This window comes from Crocodylus siamensis, chromosome 7 (assembly GCF_052110815.1).
Source record: "Crocodylus siamensis isolate JL-2025a chromosome 7, ASM5211081v1, whole genome shotgun sequence".
NCBI classification, from domain to species: Eukaryota; Metazoa; Chordata; order Crocodylia; family Crocodylidae; genus Crocodylus; species Crocodylus siamensis.
The window spans coordinates 21,386,688-21,409,742 of NC_143401.1; the positions used below are offsets into that span (position 1 = coordinate 21,386,688).

At 43.4% G+C, this 23,055-nt stretch overlaps 1 protein-coding gene across 1 annotated transcript in view; it reads left to right on the top strand.

Annotated features, from left to right (window-relative positions):
* WDFY4 (WDFY family member 4) overlaps window positions 1-23,055 on the top strand; it is a 291,265-nt gene that overhangs the window by 22,608 nt on the left and 245,602 nt on the right. The window contains exons 4-11 of the mRNA XM_090058037.1: window positions 197-340; window positions 4,762-4,951; window positions 6,495-6,684; window positions 8,981-9,141; window positions 12,115-12,582; window positions 13,086-13,178; window positions 15,363-15,553; window positions 20,476-21,089. Coding sequence (XP_089914163.1) covers window positions 197-340; window positions 4,762-4,951; window positions 6,495-6,684; window positions 8,981-9,141; window positions 12,115-12,582; window positions 13,086-13,178; window positions 15,363-15,553; window positions 20,476-21,089 — 2,051 coding nt within the window. The remainder of the gene's footprint in view (window positions 1-196; window positions 341-4,761; window positions 4,952-6,494; window positions 6,685-8,980; window positions 9,142-12,114; window positions 12,583-13,085; window positions 13,179-15,362; window positions 15,554-20,475; window positions 21,090-23,055) is intronic.

Here is a 23,055-nt window from a genome sequence, read left to right on the forward strand (position 1 = left end):
ACATCCCTGGCCTCTTGTCACTATACTAGTTCACTGTTGCCACTAGAACTTTAGCATGACTGGAGGGGTAAAATACCCGAGTCTCTGGCTCATAGCCTTGCACATTCATCACTAGATAAGGCTGCAAGATCAGCGGGTAGACATTGAAGGAGATAGTCAATAGTCAACATGTTTAACTTTGCTTTTTCTTTTTCAGGGGACTCTGTGCAACATCATCAGTTCTGGTCTCCCAGTTGTTCTGATGCAATGCCTGTACCTTTTCTTTACCTTTTCTCCAACAAAAGCCAGCAGTGAAGAGGCAAGTAAAGATGACCCTGAAGTCCAGGAGATGCTCATTCAGGTGAGGTATCCATCCTGGTGATTCTCTGTTTCAAGTGCTCAGGAACCCTGGAAGAGGAATAAATTGTTGGTCCCTGTGATCAGATAGAGTTAAAATTAATCACTTTTATTTTTCTATTTTTAACATTATTTTGAAACTTTTTGTTTCAAAATGTCATTTTTTCCATGGGATATTTGAACCAGTTTTATATTAACTTTTTATTTGAACTAACACGTTGACTTAAAGCACTAGTTTCCTTTCTTTTAAAAAAAACTATAGCTTTTTTAAGATAAGGCAATAATTCATGAATATTCATTCAAAATGAATTCTCAGTTTCAAATTTTCCTTGGGGAGGGGGGGGGGAGGAGGGATGGGGAAAGGACAGATGACTTATTTGGTTAGAATTGACATTTCTGCTTTAAAAAATTAAGTTGCTATGAAGCCATGTTTTTCAGTGGAAATATTGTCTGCATGAAAGGTTCTGACCAGTTCTGCTTTCTGTGCTTTAGGGCTTGCTTGTTAAATGTTGTGAGTAATAAATGGCTGGATGAAAGGTATTGTTTTTAAAGTCCTGGTAGTTTGTGAGGGTGTCTTTTTTACCTATGACTACAGTGATCTAAGTGTATTGCCGGCTGCTCCAGAAACTAACTCATTTCATGGTTTCCACAGCATCTTGAGGAGCATTCATTACACAGTTTTAGAGGATAAAGTTCCTTTAGCTGTTAGGCAGCATATAAGTAACTTTGATTTATGAGACTAGGGCTTCAAATTACACCTATAGATGTCTTTTGTTGCCTGAATTTACTGAGGTGATGAGAGAGATTAAGGAATGAGCAAGGGTTTCTGAACAGCGCATTCATCCTTTATAGGAAATCCCACCGGATTTAATGGAGAATTGTAACTTCCCAGATAATTTTTAAGCCATCCTATAGAATTCTAGAGTAAAACTTATCCTTTCACAGCATCTGACGAAGTGAGCTTGGGCTCACACAAGCTTATACTATGTCTCTCTGATTTAGTTAGTCTATAAAATGGAGGTGTACCCTGCCTTCTGTTACTATATAAGCAAGAGAAAAGGATTTCTTTGGGTGGCAATCTGAAAACTTGTCTTACTTTATCCCAACTCTGCAGCTGGTACAATAAAAGATATTACCACCCCCCCCCCCCGCCCAATTCTTGCTTCTTGCATAATTCCTGGACCATTAGAGCTACAACATAATTATTTATGGCATTCTATGAAGTGGTTAAAAAACTCTTGGGAAAGGATCTCATTGTCTGTTAAATCAAATGGACTCTGAGTATTTTCTGCGGGGCCCTGTTAGTTTAATTTTTACTTAATTCTTTAGGGCTTTTCCATAACAGCAGTTTGAAACCCTTCTCCATGAGGAGGTAAGGAACATGAAGAATAAAATTCCTCAGCAGGCAAGAAACAAATCCCTGGCTATATCCAGAGTAGAACTGTACTATGTCCTTAGCATGTTCTGTTGATTGCAATGGACTAACTAGGCCCAAAGAAATAAAGATGTTTAACGTGACCCTGTCACTATAAGAAAACATGGAAGAAAAATGTGGGATAGAGGGATGTAGAAGGGGAAGGGTTGCTCAGGTATTGAGCAGGATTTGGTTATACCACTGTGGGTGCTGATGTCATCTGGGTCCTTTTCTCTGGCTTGGGATGATCAGGACACATTTCAGGATCTGGAAAATGAAGGCTCAGAGATGTCACAATAGATCCTGGGGTCTGAAGAGATTGTGGGGTGGCAGACATCATGGTGAGCTCACTGTTTTCAGTCTATCCGCTTCCTGGCGTCAGTGTCATATTTATGTTTCCCCCTGTTTGGTTCATGAAAGTAAGGTCCTCAAAAAGGATGATGGGTAGAGTAGTTCCATAGTCTCATTATTTTTTTCATAGGTCAAGTCTAATTTCTGGCTCCTGATTTTTGTCAATTTATTTCCTGTCCTGCATTTCTGTCATAAAACACTAATTTCTATACAGTCCTGGAGCTACATCTGTGGGCCTCTGCATTTGAACTTAATTCTGATATTCTGTCTTTGACTTCTGCTGACCTTTAAACAAGTGTATATATTAAGCTAAGTTGAATTTTTTTACTTACCTTAAAATGTTGACCTCTGCCCAAGAGCTCCCTGTAGAGATAAGGCTAGAGTTTTATATCTTGCAGAATAATCAAGGCATTTAATTTTCCTGTGTGCATTGACTGAAATTTCCAAAGGCTGGTTAGGCATTTTACAAATGTATGCCACATAAAAGGTAAATGTTAGCTCTGAAAAGCCCATTTGCTGTTTAGAATCATTGTAATGATGGAGAGTATAGTGGGGTAACAGGTGTGAAGAAATTGGGCTGATACTGTTCAATCACTCCTGGTTAAACCTACAAAGTATCAAATATCCTTAACCCACTTGAAAGCCAGTGGAAGGAGTCATTTTGCACAAGGGGTCTGCACAAAGGAGTCAGTCTGCACTATGGTACTGCCACAGGCGGAAGGAGATAAAAAGGACAGAGTTCTGTCTTGAGTTAATTATGGATCAGAGCAGAGTTAATTATGAAACCTGACCAAGACAGAGTACCAACCATCCATAGATCTTGGGAGGCACAGTGAGATACTTTGTAGGATAGGCCTATGTGCGTTCCTTAACCTGCTGTCTTCTTCAGGCAGGTTCACTCCCTGAGGAGCTACTCAGCCACTCCTCCCAACTAAAACACAGTGTTTAAGGTGAAAATGAGCAGACTAATAAGCAAACAAAATTAAATTATTATGCCCTGTCATAAACACTAGGATGAGAACCCCTGTGGCTCTAGTCCACCGCTTGCTGTAGGAAGCCGTTCTGCTCACAGCTGGCTGTTTTCCTGCAAACTGTTCCCTTACAGTTCCCCTTTCTTTTCTCCCTTCTGGGTTTTAAGCTGCCAGGGGGACACTCCCTCATTATCAGAAGCCCCCCCAGCTGAATGTCCTTAACAGGGCTGGCTGCCTCTTCTTAAGGGAACAGACCATCCTGTTACAGAAGGACAAAGGGATTTTAGAAAGAGTCATATGAAAATAAGGAGAGCTTAAAGTTGACAGAAGTTGCAATTTCCTAAGGGGGTTACTCAGCTTCCGGCTATGAGAGCTCTGATGAGAGCTGTGGTCCACCAGAACAAGAATAACATCAGCCTATCAGCAGAGGCCAGTGATTGCAGGAAGAGGAATTTTTGGGTGTTTGTACATGAGCAGCAAGGCTGCTCCAACTGCAGTGCAATTACAGCATGGTGGAGCAGACTCGATTAATCGAGTCCACTGAAGCATGGTAATTCACCACACTCCAGCAGGCTCCAGCATCTCATGTATCAGTGTCTCCACCCTTACAAATGGGGGCAGAGGTGCTTTGTTTGAGCTTTAGATAAAGTTCCCCCACCACCATTTTTAATCACAGAGATGCTGATACACAAGACGCTCCAGGCACTTTAATTAGAGCAGGTCCTGGAGCCGCTCTAATTAAAGTGCCCCCCTGCCACTCCCACAGCACATGTATAATTGCCCTTTATGATTAGGGGCCTGCTGAATTCGAGGTGGCTGCCCCCAATTTTGCAGGGCGAATGAGGGGCCCAGCAACCATTTTGCAGGCTGATTGGCCAACGGACCTTGGTGGCCCTACCCTTTGCTGCTGATTGGCTTTGAGGGCTGTTTGTCATGCAGCCCCGCCTCTTGCCACCAAATGGTAGAAAGGGGCAGGTCCAGATGACAGGCAGCCCTCATAGCCAATCAATGGTGAGAGGCAGAGGCAACAGCCATCTTTCTGGCAGAGCTTGGACTGGGCAGCCCCCTGTCCCCCCTTTCTCCCCACCCCTTCCTGGTGGTGGCAGGCTGTCACAGCACCCTAAGGTTTATTGGCTCCCTCTGGAGAGCCAGCATCTTTTTTCCATAAATTTTCTTTTTTTTTCCCTGTGGATTTTGCAGACTTTGCAGGCAGTGCTGGATGTCACGTAATCCATGAACTTTGCAAAACAGTGATGTCAGTAATTGGCTTTTCATGATAGCTGGCTTGCTTGTAGAACTCACTGCTACAGAAACAAGAATGAATGTGGAAGTGGATACTTAAGCAAATACAGATTTTGTTCTGTAATTTTGGCTTTCTCACCAGTTTCTGCACAAATAACCCATGTTTCCACCTACCTGGAGTATAAACTAATTATGTTGTTTATTCTGCTGCCTGGGAAGAAAGAAATATATTGGTGTTTCTATGTTAAGAAACTTGGGAGGGGCTCCCATCCAATGGTTATTGGGCTGTGTCATTACAAAGCGTCAAATATAAAGCTGCTTTTGTTTTCAGTGGATCTGTATCCAGCAGCCCAAAGTCTGATTTGATGCATTCAAGTCTGCGGGGCCTTTCTATCTTTGCCAAATATTTGCATTTTTCTTTGAATTGCAACTAATTTTCTTTTTCAGATAATGCTTAGCATGTACAGGGAACAACAAGGTGTAGAGGAACTTCTGACAGCTCCTGAGCTTCAGTCTTTAATTATAGCAACAGCCTCCCTCTGGGACAATTGCAGCCTTTCATGGAAAGCACCCACAGGCCGTGTGCTTCGGGCAATTTCAAAGGCCCAGACCAAAAACAGCATCATGTATCTACAAGGTTTGTTTTTAGTAACTTTTTTCCTGTGTATTTGTGAAGTGAATTCTCCTCCAGAGATGTTTATTTTGGATAGGTTTTCTACAAGGGTGTTTCAGAATGTAATGGCAACTTCAAAATAAAACCATTCTGGGTACCACGATCATTAACTGGACTGCATCGCCCTTCTACATAGTCATAAACAATGGGTGCATTCAACAATGCTGTCATCAGTGTCTTCCTAGCTGCTGTGTAGTTTCTCATTCATTGCACACAAAGTAGTTTTATTTTGAAATTGCCATTACTTTCTGAAACACCCTCATTTTCACTGAAGAATGGATTTTGACTTTTTGCATTGAAGATCCATTTAATACTGCTTGAATGTGGGAAAGTCCTGTGAAACAGAAAATGACAGCTGCGTGTCACAGTCCATCCTACAAATCAACTCAAAACCAAGAGATATATTAAAATAATTAGTTATAAGTCATTTGACCCCAATGAACACAATTCCCCCTTACTCTACAGCCGTGGTTCTCAACCTGTTTGCCATAGTGGGCCGCACTTGCAGTTCTCAGTGTATTATGTGGGCTGCACCCACAGAATTTACTTCCTGTGTGTCCATTTAAAAATGTTTTGTATTTGTTATCTGACAGTAATGCAGGATGTCATGTGGGCTGTGGCCCATGGGCTGCAGATTGAGAACTTCCTCTCTAAAGGTATTTCCTTTGCTATTCCCTCCTACTTTGCCTTTTTCAAAACACTTGAGGAGTCGGATTGGTTGCCAGTAACAGTTGGTTTCTTCCTAAATGTAATATTCTGTTAGGGGGCATGTTTTAGAAGAAGAACATGCACAGGTTACTAAACTCTACCCCTCAGAAGGAAGAATCGGGATAATTTTGTAATCAAAACTTTGGTGTCAACACTCTCTCTTGGTGTTCTTTATGTTCTTTACTTTTATACAATAGTGTTTGACACATGATTTCATGGGCCCTTCATTCACGTTGCTTGTAAGATTAAATAGTCATGTAGCAAGAGGTAGTCTTGACAGTAGTTACGTTGTCTAAGAATTATGATTGGGGCACATTTGAGACAGGCCACTAGCACAGAAGAAAGAGGCCAGTCTCCAGTGGTGGCTTCACAGCAAGATGTGTGTGCTCCATACTTTGCATCATTGAACAAAGGATTAATCTTTGTATAAGCATTGCGCAGAGTGCATGATTAACTGAGTACAGGTTAATTAAATTATTCACCATCCATTTACCTTATATCAAAAGGGTGGGGCTTACAACATGTAGGTTTCATTGGGAGTGATTAACATTTACGTTTTTGAGACTTGAGCCAGTTCTTGTTGTTTAACAGTATTTTGTCAAGATATGAGAGAAATTTTACTCTAATCTGAAGGTCAGCACTTTAGTACTGTACCACTTTTCTCCCTTCCCCGAGGCCAGAGAGAAATTAATTACCCTTTATTTGAGAAATGTAATTTTGAGCATGATGCTATGTTTTGGTCAGTGATTCTGCAGTTGAATTCTTACTATTAACCACCACGTTTTTTTTAAATTCACAGCTATGGACTGCATTAAGATAGCCATTCAGAATCTGTTTAAACTGGCTGACACCTTGCCTGCTTGTGACATGTGTGAAGCAGTCAGTATCGTCTTGTGTTTTGTGAAGGATTCTTATCCAATTTCCCCTGCTTTGCTTCTGGAATTTGAGAATAATGATGGATACCAGCTCTTGCTAAAAATTTTACTCAGGCAAGTAGAGAGTCTTTATTGGGTTTCTAGGGGATGATAAAGCAAGGGCTTAAACACAATTTTCAAAGGCTGTGTCAATTCACTTAAAAATTTCAGTTGTGTTTTAGAAAAATCCAGGTAGCTCTGTGGTATGTAAAGCAATAAACTGTTGTTAACAAGGAGTCTGATTTAGCAAACCAAGAGCAACATTGCAGTGCTGTTTTAATAGGAGAAGCAACACTTAACTTCTTCTGTAGAAACCGTGGGTTGAATTGGTAATTGGAGAACTTAGTCTAGAGATGGATTAGGGACTTACCAAACCTATCAGGTTTTTTTCTGCAAAAACTACCTTGAGGGGAGACCTAGATTAGAGACCCTCCACTCCCACATCGTTAGTAGTTGTGAACACTTAATCCAGAGGAAGTATTTCACCAGATGGAGCAACTAGAACTTTTGACTGCTCTGTTTAAAAACTATTTTAAATACAAGCTGTTTGAAGCTGATGGACTCATTGTGCCAAGCTAGGACAAATATGAATGTAACTGAACAAGACGTAGAGGCATTGGTGGATCCAGGATCATGGCGAGGGGTTGCAGCCACACACCCCTTTAGCTGTATGGCATGTACGCCACATGATGCAGCTCTGGAACCCAAGGGTGAGACCCATCACCCCTCCTCCTCTTTTTCCCTGCCACTGAATTCACTTGCTGAGGGGAGGGGGCAAACAGTGGTGGCACTCACCCCCTTGGGCTCCCTAAGCCAAGTGACAGCAGGGGCTTTGGCCAGAGCCTGCACTGACCTGCTGATGAGCTTGGAGTTTGTAGTATACGTGGAGCTCTGGAAGGAGCTGCAGTGATATGCTGGTGAGCTCAGAGAGCCCACTGCATGTGCATTGCCTAACTGAAAGGGGTGCAGCCTCACTGCCGTCCCTACAGGCAATACCCCCTAACATATCCCCCACTTGCTGGCATTATCAACAAGGCCCTGAATCTGCACATCGACAAACAGTAAAGTATACATGAACAGTTTTGTCAAAAGCAGTCCGTGGTGGTATTCTGACAATGTTAGCTAGGTTTTCAGGTTGAGAGCCTCTTCTATCTTTACTATCCAGCATTGTCTTCCCACTTTAGCATTTAGCACTTTAGCATTTATTCCTCCCACTTCAGCATTTTGTTTCATTGCCAAGGCCATGTAGAATTATATGGCAAGCATTCCTGGTAGAAATGCAGCTCGTGGTGGCAAAAGAGTTCTTTGGCTGATAAAACATATGCCAGTTCTCTGAACAAACAAATCTGTCCTGGGAAAAGGATTTCTGTTGTGAGTGTAACTGAGCAAATTGGTACAGCTGTGTCAGTTGAGACGAGGGGTATTTTTTACATTCTCAATTGACAGCTATGGAGAAAAATCTTTTAAGATTTTGCTATGCCTAAGAAGCAAAAGATCCAGCTTTGTATCCAGGCTCCTCACCTTCCCAGCATGCTTTGCTCAAAAATGGTTGATAATCAGGCTTCCTTTCTCTACTCTTTTTTAGTGAGCTGACTTCCCCTACACTCTCTTCTCTAGGTAAAGAGGAATTGTCTAGTTCTGTTTTTCTTCCTCCCCCTCCCCGAGTCTTTTAAAGCCAGATCTCCTGACCCTAAAGACTTACCTTATTGAGGAAGAAAGGAGAGCCCCAATTCAATTTCATATCAATTTGTTAAAAAGCATGGTCTCTTCTTATTGAGGCTTTCCTAATCCTCATTGATAGCTTTCCCTGCCATTGGCCCTTGTCCAGAGATTTGTAATGTTCCAGCAGAGTGAGGTTTATCATTTGCTAGTTGTGTATCTTCTGACACGGGATGCTGGAATTCTAGTCTCGATCAGTAGAAGTGGTGGAAGTTACCAGAATTTGTAATTTTTTAAAATTAAAACCTTTGTCAAAATTTGAAATTCTGAGAGACTTTCCAGATTTTCTCAGAAACAAACCACCATGGATTACATAATACTTCGGTATTGTGTATACTTTTGTACTACATATAATCAGACTTGATTTCAAGTGAGACTCTTTCTCTTTGACAGTCATTTATTGACAGAAGCACTTTAATTGTCTAGTTCAGTTTGTGCTTCTGTGCTGATCCAAAATATGGTGTCACAATGTGTCTAGCTGGTTAGGCCATTAGACTGGTTGCAGGGTAATTAAGTCAAAGAGTTGAACAGAAAACAAAGTAAGCTAGGAGAGGGAAACTCAATATTGGCTGTGCTATGCATCATGGTAATGCAAGGAACATGTGTTGCGGTGCCACAAGCATATGACTAAGTCCTTCAGTCTTTTTTCTAGGTGTGAGGATTTACCCCATGATGAAGGACAGCTCTATCTGGAAGAGGTGCTGGACATAATGACTTGCCTCACAGTTTGTGGGAAAACTGAACTGAAAGTTTCTGGCAATATTGCTCACCCTCAGTTAGCACACTTTGATTTGGAACAGAGACAGTCATCTGGTATAGTATATATATTTACATACAGCAGTGTGTGTATAGCTTAGGAAATAAAGAATCATTGTACTTTATGTGTGTATGACAAAGGGATGTAGATACATCTAGTTGGGAGGGCATATCAAGGGGGTTCCCCAGGGGCCTGTCCTTGGTCTGGTATTGTTTAACATCTTTATTAATGATTTGGATGATTGGATTAAATCATAGAATCATAGAAATGTAGGGTAGGAAGGGACCTCTAAAGGTCATCTAATTCAACCCTCTGCCTGAGGCAGGATCATCCCTGTCCAAACCATTCCATATTAATCCTTGTCTAACCTACTACTAAAACTACACAGGCAGCCCTGTCATACAACCGCAAGGCATAGCACCCTAACCTGCCACAGGTAAAACAGGGGAACCATGGTGGCCAGTGTCCTGCTGCTGCAAAAGTTGTTAAAATATGCCCAAGAGATGCTCCAGAGGAAGGCAAACTCCCCCATAGTTAATATCAGTCTAAGCATGGGGTAAAATTCCTTCCTGAGCCCAAATGTGGTGATTGGACTGACTTGAATGGAGGGGCAAACCATCTAGCCAGGAACCCCTGGGTTTTAGTTCCAGAAGGAGCACTGGCGCACCCTAGTCAAACTCCCCAGCCTTGGCTGCAGCCACCACCCAATGCTTCTGAGGAAGGCAAACCCTCCCCCCCGCCAACCTCTTCCTGTCCTCATGTGGCAACAAGCAAAGCCTAAAAGCATGGGAAATACTCGTGGTATAACATAGGCATAACTACTCCTGATCAATGCTTATCTAACCTTTTCTTGAACACCTCCAATGATGGAGATTTCACAGCTTTCCTAGGCAATCTCTGATCTTGAGTCTAAACTTACTTTGCTGCAACTTTAAGTCAGTGGTCCAGAGTCTGCTGTCTGCAGCAACAAAGAAAAGGTATTCTCCCGTTTTATGGCAGCTCTGAAGACATTTGAAGACTGCTATAATGTCCCCTCTTAAGTGCCTTTTTTGTAAACTAACCTTCACAAACCCTTTCTTATTTTTGTTACGTGCATCTGGATCCTCTCTAACTTCTCCCTGAGTTCATGCTTAGCAAATTTGTGGTGACACCAAGTTGGGTGTAGTTGCAGACTCTCTGGAAGGTAGGGCTAGGATCCAGAATGCCCTGGATAAAGTGGAGAAGTGGAACAAAATCAAGCAGATGAAATTTGACAAGGACAAGTGAAACTCTTGTACTTGGGATGAAATAACTTCCTGGACAAATACAGACAGGCAATCATTGACTAGATTGCAGTACTGAAGAGAAGGCAACAGAATTCTGGGCTGTACTAAGAAGAGTATCACAAATCAAGGGAAGTAATTTTTCCACTCTATTTGGCATTGGTGAGGCCTTACCTGGTATACTGTGCCATTTTTTGGCCCCAAACTTCAAGGAAGGTTTGGACAGCTTGGAAAGAGTTCTGTTGAGAGTGACAAAAATGATTAGAGGCCTGGGAAGCAAGATTTTCTCTGTGGCTATAGAGAGCAGGACTAGCAGCAGTGGCCGCAAACTGCAGCAGAGAAATTTTAGCTGGAGATTAGGAAGAATTTTATGACTATGAGGATGGTTAAGCATTGGAACAGGCTACCACGAGAAGTTGTGGAGTCTCCATCCCTGGGAATTTTCAAGAGCGGATTAGATAGACACTTGACTGGAATAATTTAGTCAGAGCTGCTTCCTTCCCTGAGCAGGGGGTGGGATTAGATGACCTCATGAGATCTTTTTCAGTCCAATTTTCCCATGATCCTGTGACCCTATATGAGTTAGCATCTATTTTCATGCATTGTGAATGTGGGGGATTTAAATACACAAGTCAGGTAATATTAAAGAAGTCATGCTTTACATGTAACACAGCCAATAAATTTGATTGTCCAATAGGAACAATGTTACAAAAATGTTCCAACTTATTTTCTCACAGTTTTTTTTCCCCTCCCCATGAAATGTCTTCATAAAAAATCACAGTAAAGAGGTGATGTTGTTACTGTGAAGGTCCTGGAAATATACAAGAGGCAAAAATGTTTGTGGGTGATATCTTTTATTCAACCAACTGCCTGGTTAGGATAGACATAGGCAAGCTTTTGGGTATCACAGTACCTTTCCTCTGGCCTTAGGAAGGCCATTTTTTCCTCAAGGGTAATTTTTCCTTAACAAATTTTCAGCTATAATGATTTTAGTGGCAACAGATCGACTGAGAACGGGAGCCCATTGTACTAAGTGCTGTATAGTCACAAAATAGTAAATGGCCCCTGCACCAAAGCCCTGACAATGTAAAGGAACAAGATGGACAAAAAGCTTGGGGAGTGGCAGAGCAAATGGTTTGACAACACTGTGTTCATGTCACTGCTTTTTTGTTTTTATTTATTTTTTTGGGGGTGGCCTTTTGGTTGGGAATGGGTTAGCTAAATCAGAGAGACCTGGGAAGAAGGAGGGACTAGAGAAGGTAAATGGAGAGGGGAACAGAGCAGATATGAAGAGGAAGGAGGAACAAATACTGGGAAGAAGAAGGCTGTAATGAGGAGGCAGGGAGGAGAGGAGCCAGGGGCAAGCAGCCAGTCAGAATCCTACCTTCCAGTGATATCATCGGTGTCTGATGGTTTTTGTTGCGGTATTCAGAGGCTGCTCCCATGCCTTTTCCTCTAACTTTACTTTCTCCTGCTCTTGGAATTTCTCCCTGGAGTTTTCCTCCCCCAAGCTGACATAGGTCAGGAGATGTTGTACTGCTGTAGTTCTTAAGCCCTCATAGGGGAAGGCATGGAGCCAGAGGTAGGTGGGGAAGTGGAGGACCCACTGAATACCTCTCTTTTCCCCCTACATTCCTCCAATGATGCAGTGTATGCTGAGTGCGTTTCTGTACCCATGGCTTCTATTTCTGCTCCTTGATATGCCTCAGTGCTACAAATAAGTATCTGTTTGCTGTTAAAATGATCTAGCTTGATTTTGTTTCACAGGACTGACAGTGAAAAACCTACAGGCTTTTCAGGTGTTGCAATCCATCTTCCAGAAAACCAACAAGCAAAACCTCTGTAAAAGAATTTTATCAGCTATGAAAACAATATGGACCTGGGATTTAATGAACTTTTTCCTTCTGGAATGGACACTACAGCCCATTTCCCAGTTTGTTGATATCATCCACCTCAAGACTGATTTGGTTCAGATCCAGTTCTTTGAGCTGGTGGAGTCCGTGGTCCTAGAACTGTCCTACATCCCCCATGAAATTCTGAAGAAAGTTCAGTGTTTGATAAAAGAAAACCTTGTGCCGTTATGCACCTTAGCTGCTCTGCGGTGCCTTTGTAGCATTACCAAGAGGGATTTGCTCTTCACTGACATATTCAGGGACTCAGGGCTTTTGGGTCTGCTGCTGGCTCAGCTGAGGAAGCAAGCTAAGATACTGAGGAAAGCAGGTACTTCTTCTTTCAGTAGCACTGAGTTGTGGGTTTTCTGCAACTGAAGTTTGGGAGACTCATGTGGTGTCACATGTATACTTGTGTAGAAGCCCATGAAGATAGAGTACAGTCTGCTCAGAGGGGAAGTTCAGGGTGAGCATAGCTACGCAAATACAAACTCTGCATAAATGTCAAAAATTGCTCTTATGGCTATATATGTGCCACTTAGATCCATAATGGTGAAATAGGATTTGGCTCTAGGTGACTTGTCCAATGTCACACAGGAAGACTGGCTAAGCAGCAGTTGAACCCAGGTTTCCCAGATATCCCATTAGTTCTTTACCACTAGATTATCATTCTCATGCTGTATTTTAACAATAACTCTAGGTTTCTGACATAGGCTGTGAACAGCATTTGAGGAATAGGTATTTGCTGAAAAACTGTGTTCTCTATCTGCTTTGCAAAGCTCTGGTTACCAATAGCCAGGTGTCTCATGGAAAATGTCTGTCCTTATTGATACACAGCTGGAACCCAAGCACCCAGTCCTGAACAAGGCATTGAGAAAGAGCTAACCTGTGTGATGCTGAAGATGGTGTCTGCCCTAGTTGTGGGATCTGTAAGGAATGCTGGTAAGTGAAGAAGTTTTGACTACTCAAGCTTCACCTCTGGGGTACTTAATAGCAAGTAGCTCTGCTACAGCATAATAAGCATCAGTATTTTCCCAATTTCTGCATGCTTCATCCATTAACTGAAGTGGAGAACTAGAGGTGTATAAATGACCATCTTGCTTGAGACCACTTGTCCATCTGCTATGGCTTCTGGATTCCAACAGTGCCTGATTGCTGATGCATCAAAGCAGCAATGGAAAGTAACTCCATAATACCTCAGGCTAAAATAGAAACTCCCTTCTCAAGCCATGGACAAGCATTCATTTCTACTGGTAAGAATTTCTCTGAAATCCTTAACGGTAGAAAAACATCCCAGGAGCTGGAGAGTACATGCGTGCCAGTCCCCTGTCTGTAGACCTTCACAGGTGAGCTCTTCAGCCAGGGAGTATTAGAGAGATGCTCTTTGAGCCACCCCTGTTCTTAGGGGAGCCCATTAATTGACAGCCTGCCCCTTCACCTGCCTGGGAAGGGAACAGATTGTCACCTGGCACAATTGAAAAGCAGCAACTACCACAGACAGCCTTGGAAAGGTTCCAGCCCCAGGAGGGATGCCCACCCTCCCCCCCCCAGCTCAGAGCACTGGGAAATGGATGGCATTTTTCCAGCTTAGGGCAGTGGGGACATTCTGCCACAGTGGCAAAGCTCCACAAGGCTTGCCACTGCCTCTTCCTGTGCTGCCTTGAGTCAGCCCAGAGCAGTGGGAGAAAGGCAGGAGCATTTTGCTGTAGTGGGAAGAGGGTGGAGGGTTCTGGTTGCAGGAGAATGCCCCCCCCCACCTGCCCCCAAGCAAGGTGGCTGGAGGTGGGTGAATTTTTCAGGGCAGGATTCCCACAGGACTCCCTAACAGCTTGCCTTTGGGTGGACTGGGGGAACCAGTGCTCTCCTTCCTTCAATCTCCCTTGCAGGGAAGGAGAGAGAGCAAAGGACTGTGGGATACTAAGTGTCCTCTACACTGAGAAGCATATAACCATTCAATTTAGATCAGGAGGAGGGAGAGATTCCTCTTGTGTATCTGCTTCAATCTTGCAGAAGAGCCAGTTCTCTTTCACAAGAAATCTCTTGATCCACTGTACTCTCTCCTTTTAGTGCTAGGAGAAAGAGCTTTCTTCCAGCACAAATGTAATGTCTGTTCATGGACTCAGTCTGAGGGCTGTCACTTTTTCTTTTTTTTCAGTTTGACTTAGTAATCCAGACACAATTATTATTTCTTTACATTTTGTTAGAGGTCCCAGTCAAGATAAGGACTCCCCTATGAAAGCTACTTCAAAATAGAGAAATAGGCCTTGCCATTAATGGCTCACTCTAAACGGACAAAACAGATGAAGGGTAGGAAGGTAAAGAGAAGCACAGAATGGGGGACTTGCTTAAGGACATGTAGCTGATCTGTGCCACAGCCAGGAATAGAACCCAATCTCCTGAGTCCAAATCCAGTGCTCTGTTTCCTAGAAGCCCAGAAGGAAATATTTGAAAGGTATATGCATCTTTAAAATGAACTTTTTTCCTCCAATAATTCTTAGTTTTGTTCTGTTTGTGATTTACTGGGACATCCCAAAAGACTAAATTCTAACAAAAATATTTTATATAATATAATATAATGCCTTAACGGTATACCGGGGAAAATAAAGCAGTGTTTATAGTTTTATTATGGTGCAATCCCCCCACTCCCATCTGGACTGTTTTCTACAGTGTTTCACGTTAGATATCTGCATGTTCAGACACATGATGGTTCATACATGCACAACAGATACTTGCACTCATAAGCTAGGTGTATGCAGATGGAGATCTGGAAAGGGTCTTCTGGATCATTAGGTCCAACACCCTCCTCCCATGTCATATATTCCGTTTCAGTCAAGTTCCATCTTACAGCCAGTTAGGTTTCTTTCCACACTGCTCCAATTTGGAGGCTAGTCCAAAATTCCATTGCTCTAAGAATTAGAAACTTTCTCAAATTGCCATAGTCCTTCAGCTTAAATAGCTCTCCCCCACCCCAGTGTTTTTCCCCCTTCTTCTCTTCTGTGTGTATTTACAGATGCATTATGCACCCAACTTTGTAAATCTGTACTGAAAACTATGTTATAATTAAACACCATGTGAGTGTTTAATTATACTACTTGAACTAATGAGCGGTATATGGTTGGTCCCTAGTTGTTTTGAAAGATTATGGTATGGTACCATACATCAAGATATTTTTGGATGATGAGTGCTACCGAAGTGATACCCTCAGCATTTTGGAGCAGCTGTCAGTCATCAACACTGAAGAATACATGAGCATAATTATTGGGGCCCTGTGCTCTTCCACACAAGGGGAACTGAACCTGAAACTGGATCTGCTTAAGGTGATTAACATTACTTCCTGTTTCACATAACCTGTTCTCTAAAGTGGCAGTATTGATTTTTCTTACTTAGAAAAGTGAAGTCAAACGGAGGGGCAAAGTTAAGGTTGTTTCGATGTTGGTCACTGCATATTTTAATCTTTAATTGCCAGAATGTCAGCAGCAACTCCATGATGTTTTGCAGAATTTAGAGGGCTGTCCAACTCATGGCCTGTGAGGGGCTAACTTGCAGCCAACAGCCTCCTGCTTAGGGGCCACTCCTTCTGTGGCCAGGGACTTTTCCAGGCTTCCCCTCCCTCCTCCGGCTTCTACTTCTTGCATTGAGTGTGGGTGGAAAGGGCGATGGGAGATCCCAGAGAGACTGTACAGCTTGTGTAGCAGGGGGATGGTGATTGGGTGAGGCCACATGGCATGAAGCGCCCAGCCACTCAGAACTTGGATAGCCCTGCTTTAGAAAATAAAATTTGGTGCTACAATAATATGATGCAATTGTATATACAGTACTATGGTGCAGAGATATGGCAGGGAGAGAAAAGAGGCATAGAGAAAGAAGAAAGCATAAATCTGGAAGAAAAGGATGGTGGGTAGAGGTGAGCATGTGAGAAGTAGAAGGGGTGCGCTAGCTGTATGGTGAGGGTAGGTGTGAAACAAATGGCTTTATTCTGATTTGGTACTGTTGAGGCAATGTTGCCGTGGTGGTTTATTCTGATTCCACTTGCAATGCTGTAGGACAGGGGTGGGCAATTATTTTGGGCGGAGGGCTGCTTACCGAGTTTTGGCAAGCAATCAAGGGCCTCATGACAAGCAGCCAGCCAGAGGCAGATAAATTCTAATTTTCTAAATTTTTTAGGGGCCCCACAGGCTGGATAGAATGGTCTGGTGGGCCACATCTGGCCCGCAGGCTACATTTTGCCCACCCCTGCTGTAGGAGAATGTTTAGGACTTAGTTACACATTACACTTAGTATGTGTTTATATTTAGATCAGAAAAAGGATTAATATGACTTAAAAAGTTTTCTGTGAAGTCACAAGTTAATGCTTACTGGGGTCTAAATATAGATCACAGGACCACATCAGAGTCTTGAACTGGCTCCGAGATGATCCCAGAGCTGAGACCAAAAATCAGCTGATTTTCTGATTTCAGCCCTAGAATCACACCAGAACCTTGAACTGGCTTTTGTACAGTGTGGGAGCTAGGAGTGGCACTGGCAGCACACGGGAGCTGTGACCCAGCAAGGCTGTGGTGTTGTGGCGGAGGCCTAACGAACAGCTGTTTGTCAGGGTCTGAACCCCCCAGTGCACCATAGCTTTGCTACTGCAAGGCTCCCATGCAGTAAGTAGGCAGGGAGCCCAACAAACAGCTTTGTCAGGCTCCCCCCACCATGCTGGGTTGGTGCTGTTGGACATTAGCTCAACAGGGGTTAGGTAATATCTGGAGGTGCTCCTCACCAGAAAAGGCCCAACTTTTTATGCTATGAAGGCACTTAGCGTGGGCTTTACTGCTTGGACACTTAAGCTGCATCCCAATGAGTATGGATATGTGGTATATGGCACTGCAGACCTGTCTTTGGTGCCACACCCTGTACATGCAGGCATTTGCCACGTGCTTCCTTGCCGTGCAAGGGGTTTTTTGCCTTAAAGCAGGATGGTGGACAGGGTGTGCTGCCCAAAACTGGAGCCTGGCCTGTCAGATCCATGCTCCAGCTGCCAGCCAGGCTCCCAGCTACACAAGTACCATGGCTGCAGCTCCCCAAGGTCCCCAGGTGAGGCTTCTAGGGCCAACACAGTTGTTGACTCCAGCCTCCCCTATCCCACCTGGGGGAGCACGTGTGGCATGGGCATTCCCTGGGAACAAGTAGCAGCAGCACAAGGCATGCCATTGCTGCTTGTCCCCAGGGAAACAAATGGCTGTGCTCATCTGGACATGGCCTCAGACTCTAGCATTAAGTGCAGTTAGCATGTGCTAAGTGCAGTATATAACAAAACCCGGAGAGAAGCAGAGAAATTAATATTTGAAGGTTGGAAAGGGACTGGTATATACTCCCTAAAGAATTCAAAGAGGTGTTGATCTGAAACTGATCCAAGTCAATGGAAGGGTTGTCTCTGTTTTGCTCTGGAACAGCCCTTGGATGGCAAACTAGAGAACTACAGTGGCATGAACATTCGTTTGGGGTTGCATTTCACACCAGTTACCAGGCCAGATTTGAAGTACTTGATATCTTCATTGTAGTTACTGTGGTCATTTAAAAAAAAATCTGATAAACCAAAGAACAACGATGATTGTTCTGACCTGAAAAATAAAACTTCGCTTCAGTTTATGGGGAAGTTGATAGCAGCTTCTGAACTAATATAAAAACAAATATGGCTTTGGTGCCTAATTCTGACAAATGATAACAATGTTAAAACATAATATAAGCAAATGAATTTATTATCTGCCCCCATTGGGACTGTGATTGTGTTATACGCAAATTCAGATTGATTTGCTAATATATATTTAGCTGTTAAACTCTGAGCCCAAATGTGATTAGCAGTACAGTATTCCAGCATGGCACGTGGCCAATTATGAGGAATAACAAATAATGGAATGTGAAATAAATTCTGTTATCCATAACTGAGTTAAGGATTTCCAGCAGACATCAGTTTTATATATTCAAGGCAGAGGAATACTAACTCATAGGCAATTTAATTGTAACTGAGTTAGAGCTGGAGGAAATGTGGTTACTGCTGACCTTTCCTGAAATGTGTCAAAGCCATCCTGATAACTTCAACTCTGACTTATTAAATTTACTCCCTGTTCAGAGGCTCTGCCTGGTTTGATACATTATCATGCAAAATTGAATGACAGTAATAGAGTCCCCCCTCCTACAGTTCTGGCAAACCTTTCTCATAGTAATAGATCCCATTATAGCAAGATATTTATGATAGAAATGTTCCTCTTCAGCGGATTTGGAATTAAACCTCTCATTTGATTTGAGAAGCTTTTCTGTACTACTTTTGGCCAACATGAGATTAGCCTCTTGAGAGAATCAGAAGACAAAACTAAATTCAGAAGGCTTTTCCACTGCCCATTTAGACTGTTATTTGCATTTAATAAATTGCATAATATTGAAAAATTATGCAAGTATTAGAGGCAAATATGCTGGTGTTTGTTCTCCCTTACTGATTTTTATAATGGCCCATTCACTTTGCTAGATTTACCCTGTATAAGTGAGATAAGAACCAGATTTAAAGTACTGAAACAGTCCAAAGGTTGGGATAGATTTCCATGTACACTTAATACTGATACATATAGCTGAGTATCACTCAAAAGCCCATCAAAATATTCCTAATGACTTCACTGGACTTTGGATCAGACCTGTATTGTTTTTCTTCCAGTGCACTGTTATAAATGTTAATTAGACTAGTTCCTGTCAGACAGCAAACCATTACAACTGATTTACTTCTGAGGGAGCCTGTTATATGCAGTATTCTCTAGGCCATGTTGTCCAGTGTGGTCCAATACCGCTCCTCTTGTGCGTGTGGTCCAGTATGGCCTCTCATATGCACATGGCTTGGTTTCAGGTTTATGCATGGTAGGACTCTGCCTATGGCCCTAGTTCCTGGAGTTAGGTGATTACACAGAAATCTCAGTTTTCATTTTTTAGGCAAAAGTAAGTTTCTAGGCCTCCTGCTTGCAGAAAAATTCTTATATAGATGAACAGATTGTAGCCAGCGTATGACTTCTGCCTGGGTCTGCAGACTGCATGAAGTAATAGTTCTGAGAGGTGCAAAGTGCCTCATATACCCCTTCCTGATGATAACCCCAAATCCACTTTCTCTCAGTGATCAGGCCAAATGGAGTATCTGCAGCAGGAAAAGGTGGGCAGTTGGATTAAGCCTTCCTGCCTCACAAAGAAGATGTACTCTGGCTGCTGTTTCAAAAGCTGGTGAGGGAGAGAAGCATCCTGGGACAGAAAAGGGCCTCTCTTTATCATTCCTTGCCACCTGTATAAGAGGGGAGGCTCCTTGTAGCTGCATAGGGCCAGGGGCACTATGTCTTTTAAAGAAGAACACAGGTGAAATTGGATGGACAGGACTTATGGTCAATTTAAATGGTTGCCTAGGGTTTCCTGAGAGGAGCACGAAACCTCCCTTTTCCTGGCAATTGTTTATCCCTACTTTAAAGCCTGGCCTCTGTCACAATAGAGAGGTACCATGGCTAGGGCTGGAACTTCGCTTTCCTGGTTTGATCCCTGTTAGCATCCTCTGAGAGTTGCCATAGGGTGGAAATAGTTTGTTGTGTGATTTCTTGCTTGTGCCACCTTAAACATTTTTAAAGCAACACAGATGTAGAGCAAATAGATGTCCCTACCCTTTATTGACTCACATGACAGAAAAATCAGGGTTAGAAAACCCTGCTTTCTTCACTGCCCCGGACCTGCACTTTGGATCTGGGGCAGGGGGAAAAGTGCTTCATTGCTCAGCCAGCCCCACAGTGCTGGCTGGACAGGGGGAAACCCTGCTTTCCCTGCTGCCCTAGACCTGTGCCATGGGTTTTGGGCAACAGGAAAAAGTGTTACCCTGCTCAGCTAACCTTGTGGCACTGGCTGAGCACAGGACCCCTGGGAGAGCAGGGAGATCACATCACCCTTTGTCCTGCACCACCAAGTGACACACTGCAGCACAGCTAAATCACTACATTCAGCAACATCTGTTTCTTGACTGTGTAGACTACTTTTGACACCGTCTCAAATTCCTTGTGGTCTGTGTAAGTTTTCAAAAGCAAGAAGGTTTTTTTTCCCAAAAATGCCAGTTCCACATCCTCCCAACTTTTTGCTCAAAGGTTAAAGTTTTCATTAAAAATATTGTTCCATAGCCCCCACTGGGTACCGTGCATAACACTGCATTATAAATCTTACTCGGCCTTCCTTCTTTTTGGTTCTGCAGTCTCTCCTGAGGATACTGGAGAACCCCAAGAGCCGTTCAGCTTTCAGAACCTGCAGTGGATTCAATGGGCTCCTGTCCCTTCTCGCAGACATGGAAGGTGCATTACAGGATCCACCCTCTGGACTGTGGGCTACACTTGGACGCAGCCAGATCCTGGAGCTTATTTTCTACACGCTGAAGGGAATAGCAGCTGCTCTGCACTTGGACCCTGTGAACAGCAGGTTCTTCCAGAGGAATGGTTTCTTTGAGAAGATGACAGAGGATCTTGGATTGCTTGGTTGCTTTTGGACTCAGGAGGGGAAACAAATCTCCATAAGCCTGGAGAAGACAAGGACATTTATGGAGTTCTTGAATGCAGCCTTCTGCTCATCAGAGTCTTTCCCAACATGGCTGAAGAGCTGCGTACAGATTCTGAGTTTCCTTGACCATATGGTTAAAGGTACCCTGCACCTGGAAAGTTGCTTTATGGATATAAAGTTAGGTGTGGAAGAGCCACCAGCAGACACCTTGGAGGGACAGCATGTGCAACAAGAAGTTTGGAGTGGCAGCTTCAAACAGCTGGACAACAAATTAGCTGCTTCTGACTACAGGCCATGGGCAGACTCTGAAGAAAGGTAGGTCTTCATTGTTGTTCTTTATTATAAAAAGACCAACACTTACAGAAGCAGCACTACTTGGGCTTTTTTGCAAGTTTTTCAGCTCTTTAATGGAGGATGCTGTTGCATTTTACATGCTGGGTGAATGAAGCTTTGCAAAGCCACTGGGTAGCTAGCTGCTAGTAATATTATCTGCATTTTACAGGGAGGGTTGCAGTAAACTGAGGCACAGATGTGACATGTCTTGCAGTATAACACACAGCGAGTCTATGGCAGAATGAGGAACTTACTTCCTAACTTCCACTTTATAAAAGGCAAATGATTGCAAATGTTGTTGCAGGTGTCTTTGTAGAACTCAATAGTGGGATGAGTGTCTATGCAGGGCTTTCAGTTTATCTTTTGAAGTCTGGAATGTAGGATGTGTGAATTTTGTAAATATCAAGTAAGTACTCTGATCAAATACCAAGGAACGGTTATAAATTATAAGAATTTAAAAATTAGTTTAGCATCAGCTTAAAACCACCCAAATCAAGTTTGATCCCTGCAGTGGAACAAAGTGACACCTTGAAGCAATCTAAATAAGTAATACATCACTAACAATTACTATAAATGCCCTATATGAACAACTTAAATTCAAGAGAATTAAAGAGGAAGCAGACATGATTACATGTATGGAAGTGAGAAGGACTGGGCTGTGGTCAGAGGTAAAGAACTGTCTGGATGGTTCCACAGATTTTTAAAAAATCAGGTCTGGGTTTCTTTGGTGTATCTCCTGTACTAAAGGAGGTATGATTCAATAGCTACACCTGGATGACAGGACAGTGGACAGGCTTGAGCTCCAACACACCAGAGATGGAAGGGTTTACCTTCTCCTACTCGTCTGTAGTTAATTTCTTCTAAGTAAAGGTTGGATTAGAAGGAGTGTCTCAGATTATTAGGTTTGAGAAATCTGAGGGGTGTGGCCAGGGGCAAATCCATCCAAGATTTGGCAAAGGGGGCGGGGGGGGGGGGCAGGAGCAGCAACCCGAGCTGCAGGAGTGGCTGCACCTACCACTACCAGGCTCTCCTCCCACCCCCCACCCACTGGTGTGGGCAGACCAAGTGTGGGGAGCCTTTTGGTAATTTTTAAAGTCTTGAAAGCAGGCAAGATTTTCCCCACTTCTGCTCTGTGGTCACAGCCATGCCCCCGCTGCTCCCCGCCACCTGCTGCTTTCCCTGCTGTCCTAGGGGCAAAGTCCACATCTGTTTTTTCCCACTACTGCCACACTGAGCAGGGGCTGGGTTCAGCTGGGAATTTGATAGGACAGTGGCAACAGTGATGGGTGGAGAGGTGTGTTACCCCACTCTTCCTGGTCCCACCAGATCAGGCTCGGAGTGGGAACGCTCCCATTGCTGCTGCTGTCTCTGTCCCAGCTGATCCCAGCACCCACGTAGCCTGACTGGAGCAGGCAGGAGCAGCTCTGAAACTTCCTCCACCCTCAGGACAGCAGGGAAAGTAGCAGTGGCAGGAGGAAAGGGGAAGGGAGGAGGGATTCTTATCTGCTGTAGCTACTTTAAAAAAGTCCCCAAAACTTTCCTGGCATGGTCCAGTCCAAAAGGGGAGTGCAGCCATGCCACTGCAACCTATCTAGATCTCCCCCTTGCTCTCTCAGTCTACCCTTGATCCCATCTATGGTACTGCCTATAAGGGGAACTGTGGTCTAAGCACAATCAACTTTTCACCAGTGTTCTCTATGCTAAGTTTCTGAACATGTAGACACAAAAAGGAGCCATATTGAGCTGAGGCATCAGCAGAGGAGGGAGCTGGACCTCAGAAGCACTGAGGAATACCAAGAGGGCAGGGAAGCTTGCAGGGCCATTATTATGCTGCTAGAGTTGCCGGACTTGAAAGTGACAACCGTTCTGAGTGCTGCATTTTCTGAAAATAAAAACATCGTTTAGTTCACAGAGCCAGCCTTCCTGAGAACCTGTAGCTTTCCATCTA